General features: G+C 41.9%; 1 protein-coding gene across 9 annotated transcripts in view; it reads left to right on the top strand.

Moving 5' to 3' along the window:
* PTPRT (protein tyrosine phosphatase receptor type T) overlaps positions 1-15,462 on the top strand; it is a 473,479-nt gene extending 458,017 nt beyond the window's left edge. For 6 of the 9 annotated variants that reach the window (XM_074888115.1, XM_074888113.1, XM_074888114.1 and 3 more), the window contains 5 exons: positions 401-532; positions 4,425-4,550; positions 5,959-6,122; positions 6,691-6,826; positions 7,544-15,462. In XM_074888115.1, the coding sequence (XP_074744216.1) occupies positions 401-532; positions 4,425-4,550; positions 5,959-6,122; positions 6,691-6,826; positions 7,544-7,597 (612 nt within the window). In that variant the 3' untranslated portion in view covers positions 7,598-15,462. The remainder of the gene's footprint in view (positions 1-400; positions 533-4,424; positions 4,551-5,958; positions 6,123-6,690; positions 6,827-7,543) is intronic. The other 3 variants (XR_012631402.1, XR_012631400.1, XR_012631401.1) reach the window with 3 other exon arrangements.
* Positions 15,463-21,028: the final 5,566 nt, after the last annotated feature.

Genomic DNA, 21,028 nt, shown 5'->3' with positions numbered 1-21,028 from the left:
GCGGGGGGGCTAATCCCTTCTGTAGTTCCTAAGAGTCCATTGCAGCAAAAAGAATAGCATTTGCTTCCAGCTGTTTTCTTTCCAATTATTAATATTACTGATAGTAGTAGTAGTAGTAATCGTAGAATTAGTATTATTTGCTGAGTTTCAAAATATAAATAATTGATTTGGGTAATCTCTGCTCTTGTGACACTTCTTTAATGAAATGTCTTCATTGGGAGCAAAAGAATCCCATTATGAGACATTCATTCATTGCAGAGCGATAACAAGGAGAAGGATATGTGATTTGTATAATCTGGTTAAATGGCTCAGATTGCCTAGCCGTAGCCTCCCGGGTATAATATTCGTTTGAATAAAAGTTGATTGAATTTTTTTTTAACTAATCTTATTCTTTTGTTAGAGCCACAAGCAACCTGCTGCCTTTATTGTAACCCAACACCCTTTGCCCAACACCATAGCAGACTTCTGGAGGCTGGTGTTTGATTATAACTGCTCCTCTGTTGTGATGCTGAATGAGATGGATGCAGCACAGGTAAGTGATTTTTCATCATTTCTGGCATGTAACTTCTCAAATCCAGATGGATTTAAGAGCATTTCTGCTGCCATTTTCTTGTGTCCCCCCTCCCCACCCCAATAAAGGGGAACTGGAAAGTAATAGGTAATGTTTTGGGGTATAATGAAGAATAAGTCCACGTTCTTGGCTCCTTTTAAGGCACCTAATTCTTACTGCAGTTAACAGGGATATCTATTCTGTGTTTGCGGGCCTAAATCTTCCTCCCAAACCCTCTTTCTTCCCTTTCATATTTTTTCTCTGTCTTTGGTTTAGAAAAATGTTCCACAGCCCCAGTGTGCTTCATGCTTGCCTGTTCACATGACATTTCCAGAAGAATAAAACCAAGAGAGATGCTGAAATAGTTTGAAGGATCTTTTCCCTGAGATTGACAATGCAATTCTGTAATACTGAGAAGTGTGGTTTGCACAGTTTCTGGAGAAGCACATTGTACTGTGTTGGCTTTTTTTTTTCCTTTCTAGTGTCATGTGTAAGTTGGTTTCTTGGCTACTAAACACACCATTATTTTCCGGAGTTGAGCTTGCCAGGGGAGAAGCCGTTGTAGTTCCTCCTGTACTAGCATTTCCAGCCACCTTGCTGATGAGTGGCAGAAGATAACAGCTTTCAAAAAGGCGTAATCATGCAATTTGTGTGAAGAGTACATTTGGCATGGCTAATTCACCCGTTACAGCACTTGTTAAACAAGAGGAGAGGAACCCTCAAGTAGTTGGTACTTCATGGATTAATTTTTCGTTTGTCTCTTCTCTGTCTTCAAAATCTTACCACGCTTGAAGGCAGTGAGGTTATTGGTTTCTTTTTTCAATGGTAATGGAGAAGCCAATCACCCCGTTAGGTGAGGGAATCTCCCTTCAGGGTGAACGCTGTGGGATTTCATCTCCAGCACAGTAAGAGCTCTGCTCAGAAGTGGGCTCTCTTGGTGACCCTCAGAGTCCCACCGCTGTGCAAGGAATTGGAGGTCCTGTGGTTTTGCTGCCTCCTGTCCGATTCACCCTGCCTGATTCTGCATCTTGGCACTGAATCCAGAGGTGAACTTCATCTTTTCTTTTTTTTCTGACACTTTAAAGAAAAACACAGCTTCTTCTGGAAATGACACGCTTTCTCACACTTCGTTCTTGGAAAACACAAGCCTGTCAGCCTCAGACAGTGTTATTCTTGTGACTATCTTTCTGCATGAGACTTTACCTGCTTTGTTTTATTCCCAGCAAAGTTTTGTTTTTATGAGGTAGTCTGTAGGCACAGAAAAGGAGATTTGGAAATGCATAAAATCATTTTGATGGTTACTCTAGCAGGGTGTCACCTAGCTCAAGTCTGCAGCCAATGCCAAAAACACCAAGGTAGCACTGGAAGTTAAGGATGATTTTAAAGTTTGTATCTTATGAGATTTCAAGGCAAGGTATGACAGTTTCATATCACAGAATCATTTAGGTTAGAAAAGACTTAAGATCATTGAGTCCAACCATTAACCTAGCACTGCCAAGTCACACTAAACCATGTCCCTGAGTGCCACATTACAGGTCTTCTAAATACCTGCAGGGATGGTGACTCAACCACTTCCCAGGACAGCCTGTTCCAATGCTTGACAACCCTTTTGGTGAAGGAAGTTTTTCCTAATATCTAATCTAAACCTCCCCTGGTGCAACTTGAGGCCATTTCCTCTCATCCTATCGCTTACTACTTGGGAAAAGAGACCAATGGGTGTTGGTCTCTTGAGGTCTCCCCTCAACCTCCTCTTCTGAGACTAAACTCCCCCAATTCCCTCAGCCGCTTCCCATCAGACCTGTGCTCCAGATCCTGCACCAGCTCCGTTGCCCTTCTCTGAACACGCTCCAGTCCCTCAATGTCTTTCTCGTAGTGTGCGGCCCAAAACTGAACACAGTATTCGAGGTGCAGCCTCACCAGTGCCAAGTACAGGGGACAGTCACTTCCCTGTCCCTGCTGGTCACACATTTCTGACACAAGCCAGGATGCCATTGGCCTTCTCAGCCACCTGGGCACACTGCTGGCTCATATTCAGCCGTCCATTGACCAACATCCCCAGATCCTTTTCTGCTGGGCAGCTTTCCAGCCACTCTTGCTCAAGCCTGTAGCATTGCGTGGGGTTGTTGTGACCCAAGCGCAGGACCCGGCACTGAGCCTTGTTGAATCTCATACAGTTGGCCTCAGCCCATCGATCCAGCCTGTCCAGATCCCTATGTAGAGACTTCTTACCCTCAAGCAGATCAGCAGATCCATTGTAGAAGTGAGGTTTCTGAAAAGGAAACTTAACAACATTGTGCTTGTACTGTCATTGTATGACAATGTTGTAATTATCTACCTGTTCATCACTGCCTAATCCAAGTGCTGCACCGTAAGCACTACGAAACTGTTGGTGTACAATTGCTTGAGATACTGTATTTGTGTGCATGAGCAGGTTGTGTTACTCATCTCAATGAGTAGAACACAAATACAAAAATTGCTTCTATAAAAGCTGTGGCTGAACTGTAGGGAGGAAAGAGTTAAAATAAACACCTAAGTGAACCTTTAATCCACTATGCAGGGAAAAGGCGCAAGTAAAGCCATGTAGAGGTCAGAGAACATAACAGACAATTTAAGACTTTATATACATAAACATTTGGGTAGATGGCCATTCACAGACCTGCTTTGTGAAAAGCAGATTTTCAATATTAAGGAAAGGTTTAATCTTTTTCTTCTTTCCAATGCACCTTGAGGTTGTTTCCTAAAGCACCTGCTCAGCTCAGATCTCCCTGCCTATTGGACAGATGCTTCAGAGGAGATCTGTAGGCTGCTTGAAAGTCTGAATGAAGAGTGAAGACAACGTTCAAAGGAGGACTTGCTTATGTGGTCTTGCCTGGCTTGCTTAAGCTTGTAAAACTAACAAGGGCAAAGATGCATAAGATTGCATGAATATCCCACCCAATTTCGATCCCATATGATTGAAGGAATAACAGGAATACAGAATTAATGCAGTAGCATGCATACACTTGACGTTATTACTGGCAGTGATTGAACTTGAAAAGCTTGAGAGCAAGTTCAAATGAGCATCTGGGGGTTTCAAAACTTCTAAAAAATTACACTTGAAAATAGGAAGAAAGAAACAGAAAGAAATACAATCTCAGCAGAAACTGCTAATGAGATCTCATGCAAAATATTTTTCTCACCATGATCTATTTCCAGATGGATTTGAAATACTTAGATTGTAATTTGTGTGGATACGATTTTTTTTGTACTTTCAATTCAGTAATATCAGCATAAGAAAAAAGACTTCCAACCTGCTTCATAAACTTCAGAGATTCAGTTGTGGTTCACCCTGCAATCGGAGTTGCTCTTGGAGCAAACTCATTCTCCCTCCCCTGCTCTCTGGTAGAGTCAGAAAGCTAAAAAGTTCATCATACAGAAAACAGAAGTTCCACTTTGCTTGAATTAAGATTAATTTTCTTAGCGCATGTACTGTTTTCTCATCAACACCAAACCTGTGTGGTTCCTATTAAATTTACCTACAGACACTAATCTTTTAATGTTCATTTTAAATCTATACCCCTACAGAAGCTTCATGTGTCAGCCACCTTTTCTGCACCTTTAGACCCCAGAATTCAATCAGTTACAAAATGCATTCATACAAAAAAAAAGGGAAAAGAAGTCAAGCTTTTAAAATTTATTCCTTTTTTTTTCTTCATATTCATGATATAAAAAATGTTTGCTGAGCTAGAATAAGGTCTTCTCTGAGCAAATACATGTAAGACAAGATTGGTTATGGGTTTTGAGCTGGTTAGAAATTTGAAAGGAAGTAAGACTGAACATGCGTTTCCTTGTTAATAGTTAAGGTGCTTTCTGTTTCTTTTGGCGTTTTCTCTAGCTCTGCATGCAGTACTGGCCAGAGAAGACGTCCTGTTGTTATGGCCCAATTCAAGTAGAGTTTGTTTCAGCAGACATTGATGAAGATATCATCAACCGGATATTCCGGATCTGCAACATGGCCAGGGTAAGATCAGTGAAATACCAGATTCCCTGTGTATTCTCAAAAATACATTTTGACATGAAGAAGAGGCAGAACCAAGAGTTGTGGTTTAGAGATGCTGAATCTCTCACCTAGGAACAAAATTCCACTGCAGAATGTAGTAGCTACTTCCTTTAATTAACATTTAATTGCATCAGTCTGTATTGGTAAAAGACTCTTGGCTGAAAGTAGAAAGTGGATGATATGAGCTGAAAAATCTGTATTTAAATGGAAAGCATTTTTTTGTGTATATTTGAGAACAATTAATCACCCAGTAGCCAATATAAAATCATCGGTATCATAGGAAATAAACTGGGATAGTATCAGCAGCTCTCCATCTGTCAACTGCTATGCAGTGTCTCTGAAGACAGATGCAACATTTACTGGCTAGACTGGGATTCCCAATTGCCACTGTTTTCCCTATAAATAAGCAACTGCCATTTCAGTAAGCAACTCTTTCTCTGTATCCCACAGCACCAGGACAGCTGAAATGATAGAAACAAAGTTTATCTGCGCACTGGACCCTGGCCATGCAACTTCAGGGCTGCAGGAAGGGGGTTCACTAGAGAATTTCTCTCTCATTAGTTGTTTTCCAGATTGATTATATCTCCTCTTTTGTTCCTTTTTCACTTTTTCTAATCAGTAATGGAAACAGGCTCCACAAATTACATTTCCATGCTGTTTAACACATCAGTCTCTCATTGTGTGGTCAGAGCCTGGGCAGCAATTCAGTCATGGCATTGCAGAGTGAAGCTTGTGGTCCAACTACACAAATTGATAAATTGCTTCAATATTCACCTTTCTGTATCCCAGGCCAACTGCTTTTGAACCAGGGACAGCCTTGAAGTCATGCAGCTAATAAGACTAAAGCTCTGTGACTCTCGGAATGAAGCTGGCTCGTAAATGCAGAGCTGGCAGGGTGGATGCTGTGAACTCACAGCTCTCTGCACCCGTCTATGTTCAACATCAGTGGCTGCTGCTAAAATCTTTATGAGGATCCTTTTCCTGCCACAGTCCCCAGGGAATTTTTTGAGGGCCTTCTTCGCCTTTAGTTCTTACGGCACAACTAATCTCCAGCACAGGCAATCGGGAAAGACACATCTGATCTATTTGTACAGTTTAATGAGACTTTATTCTCTGCTGGAAACAAAACAAGAGATCCTATGCACCTGGTTTCTGCCTGGCTCTGTAATATCTGAAGTCATCATTGTTATCTGGATTACTGAAAAGTCCTTGTTCCTCACTTTATCCGGTAACCAGAGCGGAGGATGTTAACATTGATGACATCAGATCCAGGGGGGAGATGCCATGTAACCAGTGCCTCCTGCTTTACCCTGACTCTCTGCTTCCTGCCCTGCCCCGTTTAGCATCTTGAAAGTGCTCTTTGTTTTAGCCTCAGGACGGGTATCGCATAGTTCAGCACCTGCAGTACATCGGCTGGCCAGCATACAGGGACACCCCTCCTTCCAAACGCTCCCTCCTGAAGGTGGTCAGAAGGTTGGAGAAGTGGCAAGAACAGTACGATGGGAGAGACGGACGGACTGTTGTCCACTGCCTGTAAGTAGGACTTGAAAATATCTGTCACCTGACGAAATGCTGTCTGAAGAGCACTGATTATGGATCTGGAAATTTGGTGGTTTGCCAGGCTTCAGCTGGGGAAAATGAAGTTAAATTACATTCGTAATACACTTCAAGTTGAATATTGTGCTACGTTAGAGCATCCTGGCCTAGAGATTTTACTGATTGCGGTGAAGAGTAGCTGAAAAAGCTCTGCTACTTTCTGTTGTGTAGGTAGGTCTCGTGACTGGAGCCCAGACACAACCGAGGCAGCGCTGCCGCGTGTTCAGCTCTGAGCTCAGAGCTGCTGTGAGCCCAGAGCCATGAGGAGCAGCACTGCAGTCCCTGGGGCTGCCCTGGCCACCAGACCAGGCACCGGCTTGGCCCTTCCATCCCTGTCTCCTGCCCTGCAGGTCTCCACTTCCACAAACCCATGAACGTCCTTAACCAGCCCTTATGTTACAGTCTTTTCTTAGCATCTGTGGTGTGCGAGCTGCTGTGTGAGCAGCGCTCTCACCCGTTCCCTCAGCCTTGCCTTCACCTTTTGCCTCTTTTCTCCTGCGCCCAGGAACGGTGGGGGACGCAGCGGCACCTTCTGTGCCATCTGCAGCGTGTGTGAAATGATTCAACAGCAAAATATCATTGATGTGTTCCACATAGTGAAAACATTACGGAATAACAAATCCAACATGGTGGAGTCACTGGTAAGCTTTTTCCCCTGCACCTTACCCCACCCAGCGTATGCATGGGGACCTTAGGATAGGCAAAAAAGATTTCGTGACTTAGACCAGTATGAATCAAGATGAATCATAACATGAAGCCATCAGAATTAACGTCAGTCCTATTTTAGCACATACAGTGAACCCCGCACTCCCACTGCTGCTCTCCTTGAGCGGGGGGCCCGCTGCCCTGGCAGTGTGACAAACACTGTCTCCATCCATGCCCAGCTGCCTCCAGGAGGTGAGACCCCACGTAGCTCTCACCATGGCTGTGGGGATGGGGGCATTTGTCCTCCCGTGCATGCGTACAGCCAGTGCTTAATGCTGTGACATGCCTTGAACCCAGGAACAGTCCAAACCCCAGGCCTTGCTCCCTGCAGCCGAAGAGATTAAACTGTCCTGAATTCAATCATCTCGATTGATCACACTGAATTCTTTCCTCAAAACCAACGCATGCAGTGAGGGCTTGAAGCAAATAATGAATAGTCCATACGGTGGCTGTCTCTTTGCATGTTTTTCTTTTCCATTGACAATACCATCTCTTAGTAATTCTTGTTCAGGATCACATAGAAATGCAATTAATTTTTGCCTGGTCTTGCCAAACAGTATAAGAGGGAGGAGGCATTTTTGGCAGCTTGTAGGATGAGGCTCTTAAGAATTTACCTGTGTCCTAATGCCATTGATTTCTGTTCTGTCTTTCAGGAACAGTATAAATTTGTATATGAGGTTGCACTGGAATACTTGAGTTCCTTTTAGCCCAGCGGAGGGAGGGGAGCCTCCAAAATGCCAGACCCCAACCTCTGGCAGACGCTTCTCCCCTCTCCCACACTGGAAGGCAGTAACAAGTGTGGGAAGGAAAACCTCTCCTTCCCAGAGCAAGAGACTGAGATTGCACAGACCTCGCTGGAAGGAGGAGACAATGCCTGTGTTTGCTGCTGCCTGCTTTCTATTGGAACATCTACCGCTTCTTAAATAACCTACTGTAAAAATTAGCAAAATGGGAGACAGGCTGAAAGACTGGACTTTCTAATCCCCTCTGACTTCTTCTCTCCCCTTTTGGATTGTATTTTTGCTCTCCTTGCTGCAGAGTGGGGAAGGAATGAAACCCTTAGGAAATTCTCTTTTAAATGTCTCTTTTTTAATTTATAATTTTGTTCTCAAATCCCAGTCTTTAATTTTTTAATTTTATGCAGCAGTCATTTGGGAAAAATGAGATAGCCATAGGGGATATATGAAATGTTTCATTACAATTTGTCTACCTTATCTGTCTCCTTTTATTTGTTTTTCCAAATGAAAAGGCCAACACAAAAAAACCCCACTGGAATTCTTTTCCCATATGTAGTCCCTTTTAGCATGAAAATAGATGGTGGAGATGAGAAGCTGTTCATGGATTCACTGCCTCGCCTTCTACACAAATGTTTCCTCCCAGTTTCTGCTAGACTCCCAAGGCTGTGCATGAACCGGTTACATCTCTCTGGTCTGTGTTCGTTTCAGTGCTGGTGGAGCAATACCATTAATGAGTTTCCCAGCCACTTGAACCTTAAATATTTGCATCAAACAAATTGCATTTGTCTTGCAACTTTTGGTAACTTTGTTACCATATTTTTCAAGTATTTGCTGGGGTGCAGTGTGTCTTTGAAAAACAGGGTATAAAGTAGGTATTATTGATCATATACTATGTATTATTATTTTTTATTTATTATTTGTATTGCTGTAGAACTTAGGACCCCTAGTCATGACAGGACCCTGCTGAACTAGGCACTGTGCAAACAGAGAACAAAGAAGGTTCCTGCTCAAGAGCTTAAAATCTGAAGGTAATCTCAAAATTGGGTTTGGTCAAGATTTCCTCACTATTTCCAAACTGTTGTACAGTCAGATGTAGTTGAGTGATTTATTCAGGTTTCCAGGCTATACAAGCTTCAAAATGGTAACCCATCCAAGCTGTAGGAAAGGTGATGTACATACACAGAAACCTATTCTGACATGTGTTAAGAAAAGTGTTAGACTAGCACAGCAACTTTCCTTCTTAAGCAAAACAGCTTTTGTTCTGTTCTGCAAAAATGCCTGTGCAACTCTTGTTCTTTGAAACAAACACCAGATGTGTTTTGCCATGGTTCTGGATCTCACTCTGACTTCTTAGCAGCTAAGAAATTGCTTTTCTGAAAGAGTATGTTTAAGTAGTTAATCATTAAGGTCTGCAGGGTAATCTTGGAGAAAAAAATAATTGAATGAACAAGTCTTTACAATATTCAGTACTTCAGTTTATCCATTTATTTATCTTGAGGGTGAGGGGATACGAGGTTGTGCTGTGTGTAAATTAGATTCTGGGAGATGTAGGTTTCTTCAAATACAGACTTGCTAAAAGATAGACCGAGGGTAAGAGTTTAAGGAAACTCCACTTTCTTACCACCCTGTAGTTTTCCACCCTCAGGTAAATACTCAGAGACTGTGCTGCAACCTCTGTCATGTTGATGCCTGGCATAGAGCATGCCAGAATTTGAAAAAAATTTTGCTAATTCTATATGTAAATTCAAAAGGCACCTCCACTTCACGGTCATTCTTTTTTTAATAGTCATACCTTTGCCTTGACAATGAAGGATGAAAATTAAATCTGATAAAAGCAACTCTCTACTCAAACATACCAGTACCTAACCAAAAAGTTGTCATCTCTACCAGGACCTGCAACAGTCTAAGGAAGGATGCTTGGAACAGCAGTAACCCTCTTCCTGCTAAGCAGAGGAGAGGCTTCATAGGATGCTGAACTGCCTAGCTCATATTCTTTCCAGGGGCTTTGGATTCTTGGCTTGTTCCAAGTGAGTATCATGAAGGTCTTCAACGAGCTTGAACCACATTGTCCCTGATGTAGCCAGTGTGCCATAAAGTATTGGTGAGAACCCCCTCACAGGTGCCTCTGCTCTGTTTCTAGTTGGTCCTTTTTGTTGTCTGCAAGAAATCACAAAATCACTTTCAGTTCCCATTGGGGCTGTAGGTAGATGTCTGACATCTCATGAAACAATCTAGTGGTTTTAATTGTTTTTTCTCCTTTTGCCACTAAGCAACACAAACAATTCTGCAGAAAAAATAGAAAGCAAAGCAAAGCTATGAGATAAAAATGAGAAGGAAGGCATGTTAGTGTTTTGATTACAGGCGGCTTGCTGTAACAGTGTAGGTCAGGAGTTGGGAGCCATTAGCAAAGAAGAGGGAAGAGGGAATCCTGATCTCAGAATGAGATTTTTCAACAACTGCCCAGGTAGGAAGAAACTACCAGTCAGCAAAGTGTTCATGACTTTGCTAACTCCCAAAAGCCAGAGGGAATCACTCCCTGTGGGTACTATGGAAATATTAATTAGTATTTAGGATTCTGTTAATTCTACATGGAAACTAGCATAGTGATAGGTCCCCCTCATGAGTTACTAAAAGACTAGTACAAGCACCGAGGGTGACAGGCAGGATAAAAGGAATAGAGAGGTAGAAGAAATGGCAGTATGACTGAGATGTGAAGTGTAGGAGGTAATTCAAGGCTGAACAGTAGCATGAAAGAAAGTGGATTAGAAAGACAGGAGTAAGCCCATAGGAGGGCTGTGTGCGTGGAGAGAAGGAGGTGTTGGATGAGCAGAGCAGAATAGCACTTGTAGTGGAGTAGTTGTTTAAGGTCTTGAGGTAGGTTTGAATGTGTTTTATGGTATGAAAAATGCTACAAAAGGGTCAGGTACATGTATCAGCTGACCCACAACAACTCACTATGTGCTTTTGGCCCTCTGCAAATGCAAAATGACATTAACATAAACTGCAGGGAAAGATATTTAAGCTAAATTTTACCTTGTATTTGCAAGGAACAAGTTTAATGCAAACATTAGTTACCACAGCCCAACTGTTAGTCACAGCTTAATATGTGACAACTCAGCCATGTGTCTCAACCTTCTTCTACAGTCCAGCCTGCAATCCATGTGGAAGGATGCTCAGGAAACACTACAGATTATGTTGCCAAGGTGTTATATTGTCATGCAGTTACGTTGCTTTTGGGGGACCGACCCAGCTCCAGTCTGTGTTGGCTCAGGGATCTGTATGCTGTTCCTTACTGCACAATGCATATATGCTGAATGTGAGTTAATGATGAAGGGAATTGTGTGGAAAGAGAAGAGAAGCTCGCTTTAAATAACCTTACTACCTTGAGGTTGTTTAAACCCTGGAGAACAGCCTGTAGCAAAATAGGTAATGTGTTTGAAGCAAGATCATGGGTGATGGGTTTGTTTTCGCTGAGAAAGAGAGAAATTATGAGATGAGATAAAGGAGGCTTTCTCAGTCCTGAAAGGATTAATAGTCAGGGCAAGCTTTCCAAGTTAAGCATCCCCTGCTGCGGATGGAAAGCAATAATGTACGGTAGAAAAGGTGAATTCCTCAATGACCAAGTTTTAGGCTGGAAAAATAAGATATTGACAATATTTGAATGGTCATAATGAAGATAAACTTATTCCCATTCAGACACCCTTCAGCGGTGAGGGAGCACTTTTTATTGATAGCATAGTATTGGTCTGACGTTTAATCTGAAATACAGGGTACTAGAAATAGTTAAAGATGGATGCTTCAGGGATGACTATCACATACAGGGGGTAACTAACATCTTAAATTATTAAGGGATGTAACTGAAGCAAAGAATCCCAGAGCTATCTAGACTGGCTGCTGGAGAAGGAAGACCCTGAGTTGTCTGCAGGAAAGAGATAGACCAAAACCCCTAAAAGGTACAGTAGGTCTTAACAACCATTTCTTTTTTTAGTTTTGTGTTTGTCTGGTGGTGGTTTGTGGGTTTGGTGGGGGTTTTTTTAATTAAAATTTCTGCAGGAACTGTGTTCTATGCTGGGTTGTTTGGTTTTTTTTTTTCCCTTCTTCAGATTACCTGTAAGGAAACAGGTGTTTGACCTTCTGTAAATAGACTTGATTATTAACATAAAGAGAAAAAACCATGCAAGGGAGTACAAGGGTACATGTGAAAGTAACTGAATCAGGACTTCTGGTAGCAAGCAAGCAAATGGAAATTCAGTGGTTTTATTTATGTCTGCAGATTGAAATAATTGGTATTCTCTGATCAGGGAAGTCTCTGGACTATGGTTAAGTAGGAGGCCTTTCAATTTGTGATTTAAGTTCTTCAGCAGGGTTGCACAGAATTATGTCTGCCTTTGCCATGCTCTGGTGGGTCCCTCTTAATTTATTCACATTTTAGCTATTTATGTGAGCTAGAGTTGTCCATTTTGGTCCATGGGCAACAGGTACTTGGCAATGAAAGGTTTTTACATGCATTGCAAAGCTGTAACTTTAGTGGCCTTTACCCCCAAATCAAACCGCCGTTTCTGTGCCCCATCTGCCCTGCTCAGCCCTCATGCAGCCCACACGCACACACAAGTCCAGGTAACTCCCAAAAAAGCAGACAGAGGTTTTGGGAAATGCCTGTGACCCCTAATCAGTCTGGTCCATGTAACTCTGTAGGGCAGAGGAAAGAATCCCAAAGCTTTTGCCTAGAGCAGTATGTATTTGTGTGTCAGTAGTTCCCAGGTTTTTATTCTGGATCTGTAAATTCCCTTCAATAAAAATTCCAGCCTGGTGGCAATGAAGACCCCACAGTAGTAGATTTAAGCCTGCAGATAGTAGACTTGTTTTTCCATTTACTTTTCAGAGGCCCTTTAGACGTAGTTTGTGAGGTTTCCCTTGGGAATCTCAAGCCAGGGATTGCTGGTCACTGCTCTTGATGTGCTGTAGAGTCAGAGAAAGGAGGGAGGCTCCTGCAGCAGGTGATTCAGAAGGCAGTTAAACGAATTGCCATCTGAAAGAGAAGAAAAGGAGAAGAAATCTCCTTTAGAAGAAACCAAACATTGGAGGAGGAGGCAGATTAAATGGAGTCCTGAAACAGGTAGGAAACTTGCACCTTGTTCTGTCTCTCATTCTTGCACAGCTGCTCTTATATCTTTCTTACTCTTCTGAGTTTGTGCCAAGATCATAAAAAACAGGTAATGCCACATTCCGTGCTGTGGAGCTCTGTGGAGACGGAGCAGTCAGAGTGTAACAGAGGGAGTAAATCCTGAGGGACAAAGATAAAAGTCGGTTTGCTTGAGAGAGGAATCTTCAAATATGAGGTGCCTCTATCTGTCAGACTTGCAGAATTCTTAACAAGTCATCACAGAGCAGCGCACAGTCCTGCCGCGGTCCTGGACGTGCAATGCAGTGGAAATGTTCCGCTCGGAAAACTTCATTGTCCTGTAATAAATTTAAAACAATCAATTCCATTACATTGGTAGCACAGTTAATTTTTATGGTATCTCCAGACAGTGCAAGGGGCATCTCAAGAACTTTGTGTGAGCTATATTTTCACTTGAGATTCTTTCATTTGTCTTAAGTGTGCAAACTTCAGTCAACCTCAGTTTGTTAGAAAAATAAAGGGGGTCATGTGGCAAAAGTTATTCAGCATATCCACTGCCTTTGGGTCAAAAATTCAGTATACCTCCCAGGAAACTGTGAAATGATAGAACAAACTACTGCATCTTCCCTGCACAGATGTTTACAGGAGTAGAACCGGGGGGAGCCAGCTAATTAAAGTCAGGGAGACAGAAGTGAGTAATAAGGATTCTATTAACCCTCCTGTGTTCCTGTTTATTTAGACTGCAGTCTTCTATAGCCATACATACATAATATACAATTTAAATGCAAGTGCTCTTTCTTTCCCTGTTCCCAAAAATACCTACAGCTCTTCTTTCATCGAGGGCGAGCCAACAGCATAGCAAGCAAAGCCCACTTTCTGCAGTTTTGGCAAGGACCACTAGGATCATGTATTGTCTGTTCATTGACTTGGAAAAGGTAGCAGTGATCTTCCTCATATACGTATTTGAAGAATGTACAATTTGCTGTAACTGTCAAGCAAAATCATACATTTTCATACATCAAGACCATATCCTGGTGGTACTGAATGTGATGGAAAGAAAAAAGAAAAATCTTGCTGACTTCCAGTGACCTCTAGTCTATAATCTTTATTTGCTGTGTTAAAGTATTTTAAAAGCCTCCCTTGTAAAAAATAAACTATACTCAGAATATCCTACAGTTTCATGTTGGACTAGCATAATTGTGAAAACCTGGCAGCTTTTTCAGTTTGTAAAAACATGAGAGATCTAAATCAGCCTTTCCATCCTTTGTCCCAGTGCATGCAGCAGATTTTTCACCACTATTCTGTTTTCAACCTGAGCCTTAAAAAACAAAATAATGCAGCAGACTGAATGACAGTTGCTGGTGTTCCCATAGTGTTTCCTGGTGGAAAAAGAAAAAAAAAAAAAAGAATGAAATGGGAAAAGAACAAGATAAAATGTTTTTCCTGCAACTCAGTTCAGTGTGAGCTGTTTCTAAGCAGTATAAACATGGGCCAGTCCATGCCACTTTGTCTGGAGCAAGGATTTGCTTGTTGCAAGGTGAAGGCACGCTGTAGATGGACCCTCTGGGACCACTCCTGGTATTTCATATATAGGTATCCAACAGTATAGTGGCTACTTAGTGGAGGCACTTGTCACAGAATGACAGTGTTTCAGCAGAGATATTTTTCATTGGGAGATCTGGTACTCTGAAAGGCTACTATCAGGGGGACTTTGTGAGGTACCTCAAGCATGTTGAACTATGGAGATTTATTTCCTTGTGTGAGTACATCATCTTTCAATGGGGACCTCCCGGAAATCTTACTTGTGTGAAATTATGGAAAGGAGTGCTTTTTCGGGGATGGAAGTGGGAGTGCGGCCAGCACTTTACAAGCTTTCATGAATTTAGATACTCTAGCAAGACTCCCCAGGACAAATGATGGTCAGTTGTTTGCATTGCTGAAAGTCTAAACAGAGTTTATGTGCTGGACTTTCATGTACCTGGAACAGAACTGGCATTACCTCCTCATCGCCCCTGTAGCCTTTTCTTACATCTCCAGCACTTAAATGCTGTAGTTCTATGCCACAAGTTTGAGCTGTATCCTTAACACTTCCTTTAACCCATACTGACTCACCACATTGACAAAATTCCCTCCCATATTGATTTAAACTCCTTCACCTCCTTCCCCCCCTTCCCTGCCCAGTCCTGATGAAATTACAATCTACTAGCATCACTTGTTGCCAGACTTGTCACTACTTCACACAGCAATGCTGTGGCTGCAACTGGATCAGCAGTGTCCTGTTCCAGCTCCCTGGGTGCATTTTGCCAGCAGGGAGGAGTGCTGCATGAGAGCTAATCTCTGCTGTTGCGATGCCGCCCCCCATCTTCCCCCCCCCCGCCCCTTTGGCCTTTATGGATTACTGGTGAAACTCACTTGTACAGTTTGGATGTTTGATAGATAAAGCACGTATGAAAAAAAAAGGAAAAAAATATAAATACAAAAATCTCAACACTGTGCATTCAGTGTCTTTTCTTTCTAGCTTAAAAGAAGGAAGGTAAATAATGTCAAGTCAATGAATATCAGATATATTTTTTGACTGTACATTACAGTGAAGTGTAATCTTTTTTTTACAACTGCGAGTCCATCTTATTTATTCTTGTAAATGTTCCCAGACAATGTTTGTAATATGGGCTGTGTTGCAAATCCATAAAATAAATCTGTGATCTGAGATTAATGTTTTACTAAGAGACTCTTGTACTTGTGCCTTTTCTTTGCACTTAGAGGGGACAATGCACTGCAAGTAGTACTACTAGAAATGACGGTGTGATTGCATGGAAAAGAACAAGGCCAGCTTCTTGTCGCAGTGATGGGCAGGTGGCTTTGCATCATGGTTATCGTTCAGAAGGAGCTCAAGGGCAGCAAAGAGAATCACCAGGCACTTCAGTCTAGTTGCAGATTTTGAGTCAGCCCTCTCAGAAGTGAGCTGTGTATGTGAGCTAAGTATTTTTGAGAATTACAGTCTTAGCAGCATGGGTTAGAGCAAAGCATATTTCTGCAATGTTTTCTTTCTAACAGGTATTACTATATTGTTTCCTTGGTATTCAAGTGCTGAAAAGAGATTGCTAATATGTTACTGAGATTTTTCTGGTGTTTTCCATAGACAGACGCACAAGGGGTTTCTGTGCAGATGTTGTATGCCAAACCCAGCCATAGGATATGGGTGTCAGTAGTGAATATTTTCACACATTTACCAGCAGGCTGCCATCTTCTGGTCTTCTACCCGCAGTTACCAATAGACCCAGGTGGCAGCGCTTGCCATCCGACTCAGTCAGTGCAAAGGAGTAGGCTGTAGGCAGAAAGTAGACAAGGCTTCTGTGCTCTGAAGACTGCTTTATGCCCAGAATACAAGCAGGAGTGCATCAAGATTCACAGCTTAGTGTCAGAACAGGAGAGTCCAGTCATGCTACACTCATACAACCCACCTGGTAAGAGCTACTCTTTTTGGCATTGTTAATTAGCCTGACTAAAAAAAAAAAATTAAGGCATCTTAACAAGGATGATGTAGCTCCTGTTTTTCTTAAAGCATAGTAAATCTACCTTGGAAGCACACTTTACTATTCCTTTCTGTATGTATTCACTATTCTCTTTTGAAAATATTTGTTTTCATTCTTCACGGCTATGAACAAAATTCTGTTACTGCACTAGGTGTGAGTGTTTGGCTCAGACACAGATGTTTTTTCATTGGCCTGATGGAGCAAATTCCCCAGCTTAATTGTGGTGAACATTCAGATATAACAACTGTTCATTCGAAGGGTTCATTATAATGAGGTTAGACTGTATAAAACACCCTTCAGTTACACACAGTTACTGTTACACCAGGGAACCAGTTAGAAGAAGTTGATACCAAAGAAAGCTCCTCACCACAGTGTTAGATTGAGGGGAAATTTTACCCGTACAGTCCTGAACTGTTTCAAGAGGCAGTTGTATATTCATAGTGATTAATTACAGTTCATCTTGGCACTTTATCCAGATTTATCAAAAATATTTTACTGACACTTGATAATAACAACAGGTTGCATTCATGGAAGGTAGGCAGCAGAGACAGCTCTGCTGTATTCCAGATGGTCTTGAAAGATACACATTGAAGTGCCAGCATTGAGGAGCAGACACAAATTCACCTTTGTCCCCTTGCCTGCCCAGCACAGGGATAGCAGTGGGTTAAAGCTGCTGAGGGAAGACAGATGCGGAAGCCTTAAACCCACTGAGGTCCAAAGTCCTTCACACCCTGTTCCTGCTGCCGTGAGTGACACGTGCCAAGGTATGAATCCCACAGACATTTTTCCCAGGTCAGTCATTCCCTTCAAGTATCAGCTGCTACTTTTCCATCCATCCCCCTGATAACCCGTATCATCATACTGATACTATGCAAGGTCTGTCAAGTTTGATAGACACTCTCTGCCTGAGCTGAAGATCTCAGTTTCACAAGTTAAACCTTTAAATATCATATCTCACTCTGAGCTGACTGTGCAGCTGTTGTTTAACAGCAGACTTCAAAACTGGGACCTATTCACATGGCTGTCTCCATGATACTTGTCCAGCTGAGAGGGAACGTGGATGACTGTCCTGCTGGTGAGAAAAAGGCCTCTCCAGAGGCTGAGTGTATCTTGGATAAAGCAATATAAGATGGAGGGGTTGGCTTGTCCTCTGGATGTGCCCGTTTTACTCCACCAATTGAGTTAGCTAGGTGACCAATACTGACTTGGGCAACTAATTCTGAGATGGCTGCAGTTAGATGAGATGTGTTCCCCCTGTTAGTACATACCTGCAAGCAAATGACCTGTGACATAAATAAAATGACATAAAGAGAGAAGGAACAGATTTAATGCTTCTTGTTTATGCTTGGCAATTATTCTTCTGAGCCATCTAGCTTGGCTGTTTCAGGTCCTTTTTTGTCAAGTTCCACATTTGAAAAACAATGAAAAATTATTTTTTAAAAAAATGCTGTTCTGTGTTAATTTTACTTTTGTAGACTGAGGTGTAACTTTTTAATTTACAGGCACTAAATAAAAAGACGTACTCTTTCTTGAAATGATCTTGGTTTTTATGAATTATTTCTGTGTCTGTTTGGGATTATGTCATATTTCTTACTAAGAGTGTATTTATAAATAGCTTGTAAAAGTTTATCCATAAAGTGTTTATATATTGTGAATCAGTAGCTACAGAGCGTTTATGCTACAGGTCAATAGGGTTACTTAAAAGTCTGTAACGTTTACTGATGTGTTTATAAATACCTATAATGTACTCTTTATGCCAAAAGCAATATAATATTTAGTACTCCTTTATTAATACATTGTAAATGATATACTGTTAAGATAAACTGTAACGTGATGGAATTTTCAGCAATGTGGTGAAATAGCTTTTTTATTGCATATATAAATGGTTCCCTCTAAAACAACTGTGAGAGAAAGCCTGTCTTGCATAGAAAAGTCAGTGAAATATGCAGAACCCTATTCTGGAGATGGATAAAGCCAGAAGTTTCTAGCAATAATCCCCTCAGTAGGCTCATGTATAGGATGAGTGCAAGCCTTGATCCATGTAAGATTGAGAGACTGAAGAGCTTGTACTAAATATCCTTTTATTTTAAATTTCCAAAGGTGTTCCTGGGAGTATTGTTTCACTTACATTTTATGACTGAGTATGCTGAGAAGGAAGGAGAAGCCACCAGTTATTGCCTGAGCCTGTTACGTAGGAAACACTTATCTCAGCCCTTGGCTCCACCATGGACTTACCATCTGTTAGTAGCAAAGTTATGTTGTTGGTACTTAAAATGGGAAGTTTGTAACGGCCTTCTCTGGTACAGTGCCTGAGTGTGGGATATCACAAATGTGGGGTGATACCTAGATGGATCTTTCTTCCAAGTAATGTACTGAATTGAACTGACTCAGACTTTTTCCATCCATAGGGTCCATGTAGAGCTCCTTACCCAACAGCAGAGCATGCCGAGAGCACATACAACAGCAAGAATCTCCATTCAGGATTGAGATAGTCTGGTTTCGTGCATCACTCTTGCAAGTAGGGAAGCAATTGTGTGTGCAACTCTGTGTGCAAGTGTGCTTGCCTGTGTCTTCTGTCATCTTCTCCTCCGAAAAGCTGAGCACAAATATACCTCTAAAACAAGAGTGACTGGAAGGCTTATTGACAGTGTTTATACAATCCAGAGTGCTGACAATGAAAGAACGGGTTGTCTAGGAAAGTGCTGGTGATGTGCAAAGAACCAAAATTATTGTTTATTCTGGTGCCATAGGAACTATCTTGCAAGGAAAAATAGGCTTTGACAAAGGAGGTAATGAGCAACCCCAGTTCTCTGTGCTTGTGTGTACACGCAGTTGAATTATAATTATACCACATGGCTGAATGTGCAAATACACCACTTGTAAGCAGCCAGTTTCCAGCTCATTTGTATAATAAGAGGCATCACAACATGTGCTACTGGTTCCTGCGTTGGTTGGAGTGTGAAGGATTAGCTGTGGCTTGAGTCAAAATTAATACCAAAATCCAAAATAAGCACTTGGTTTGTTTTGTTTCTACTCTGGATCCTAATGAAATTTCTTGTTTTTCGGAGGTTGTATGTAGAAATTATTTTAGCCTTTACAGATCTGGTTTTTTTGCTTACTCCATACAAATGGTAACGCTCTCTCTGTTGCAGCAGACAGAAACTTTGCTTAAGAAACATGCATGGTATAGGAGGAAGGTTTTCTCTGACATTTGGTGAGGCGTTTATTGCTTCCAGTCACGGAGGTCCTCCACACATCCCTTAACCGGGCTTTTGCACAAAACTGAGATCTGTTGCTCAGTCTTGTGTTGTTCAGAGCTGTTTTGTATCAGGTGAAGTAAGAACTAAGTGCTGCTATTCTCTTTTAGTAACATTTTGACACTGAAGTCTAGAACCTGCAAGCTTTTTATGATGAATGGGATCTGTTACACATGTTCACTGCTTGCTGTGTTACTGGCGTATGACCCTTTTATTTTAATCTGGCACACTCCAGGTTTCATTGTCTAAAATTGTTCTTGTTTTAGCAGGTGTTGAAATAAAGCTCCCTACCTCTAGAAATTCAAATGCTACTTAGTGTGGATGTGCTCACCCTGCAGTCAGGTCAGGACTAAAGTGTGAATCTGTGGCTTGGCCCCAGCTCAGGGTGGGAAAATGAGACGCAAGTGAGTATGGGCAGGAGGGCTTCACCCCTGCTCTGGCTCCCTCCGCACATCTCCAACGAATGGCAGCCTCTCGCCAGCCTCCCACTCTCAGCTGGTGTGCAGGGTCCGAGTCAAATAGTCCCCTTCCACCAGCCTCACATCCCTTTTTAAACAGAATAGCTGCAAAAATATTCATCATGCCATAAAGAAGTATTAAGTCAAAACTCAGTTTGGGCTGTAAACATGCAAATAATTCTCTTTGACAAACTCCTGCTGCTGCTGTTGCTCGTGTGAATCAGCTTTGCAGGTTTGGAAACTAATTTTTGCAAATTGCAGTTTAGAAGTGATAGGACCAGGTTAAAAAGACACACTAACGCTGTGGAAGTACAAAGCAGATAGTAACTTGCTGAAAGAGAATGGATCTCTGCCAGTACCAGACGTAACAGTTTTTAGTCTGAAAGCATGTTGAATAACGTCAGAAATTTATATGCATTGCTCTGTGGAAAACACTGCCCTTTCTTCAGTGCTGCTACTTTTCCTTTTTTGTCTGCTGCTTTTAAAGTAATTTTCCCACTGTGGAGCCTGCATGAAACTGCTCAAGCAGTGGCCAGCCTTTGCAAGCAGGGGCTACAAGGAGATCAGAGAGAAACGTTTATTCCTGGGAATCGTGCTGGATTTTTAGGGAGATAACTCCATCACTTCAGGATGCAATTATTTGCAATTTTCTCGCTCTCTCACAGACTTCTGAAAGAAGGGGAAGGCTTAGAAGTTATCGGTCCCAAAGCAAGCTCTGAGGGGTTGATAAGAGCATGCTGCACCCTTTGAACCTGAGGGGCAAACTTAAAAAAAAAGTATTGCAGATGGATTTAACCTTTCTGGTAAATGCAGTCACATGGAGTGGAAAGATGAAAATGAAATGTTTTCCTAACACATCCATCCAATTTGAAATGACCTAAGCACTGAAATCACTGTCTCTTGCTTTTTCCTCACCTTGTTTGGTGGTCTTCATTGGAAAGCAATTTTCTCTGGTCATCATATCCTTGTGCGAAGCTGGCCAGGCCTGCCCAGCTGCCTGCCTCATGGGTGAGGCGACAGCACAGCACGGG

This window comes from Strix uralensis, chromosome 18, assembly GCF_047716275.1.
Source record: "Strix uralensis isolate ZFMK-TIS-50842 chromosome 18, bStrUra1, whole genome shotgun sequence".
NCBI classification, from domain to species: Eukaryota; Metazoa; Chordata; class Aves; order Strigiformes; family Strigidae; genus Strix; species Strix uralensis.
Note: the sequence above shows the minus strand (reverse complement) of the source record. Positions and strands in the feature narration are given on the sequence as shown.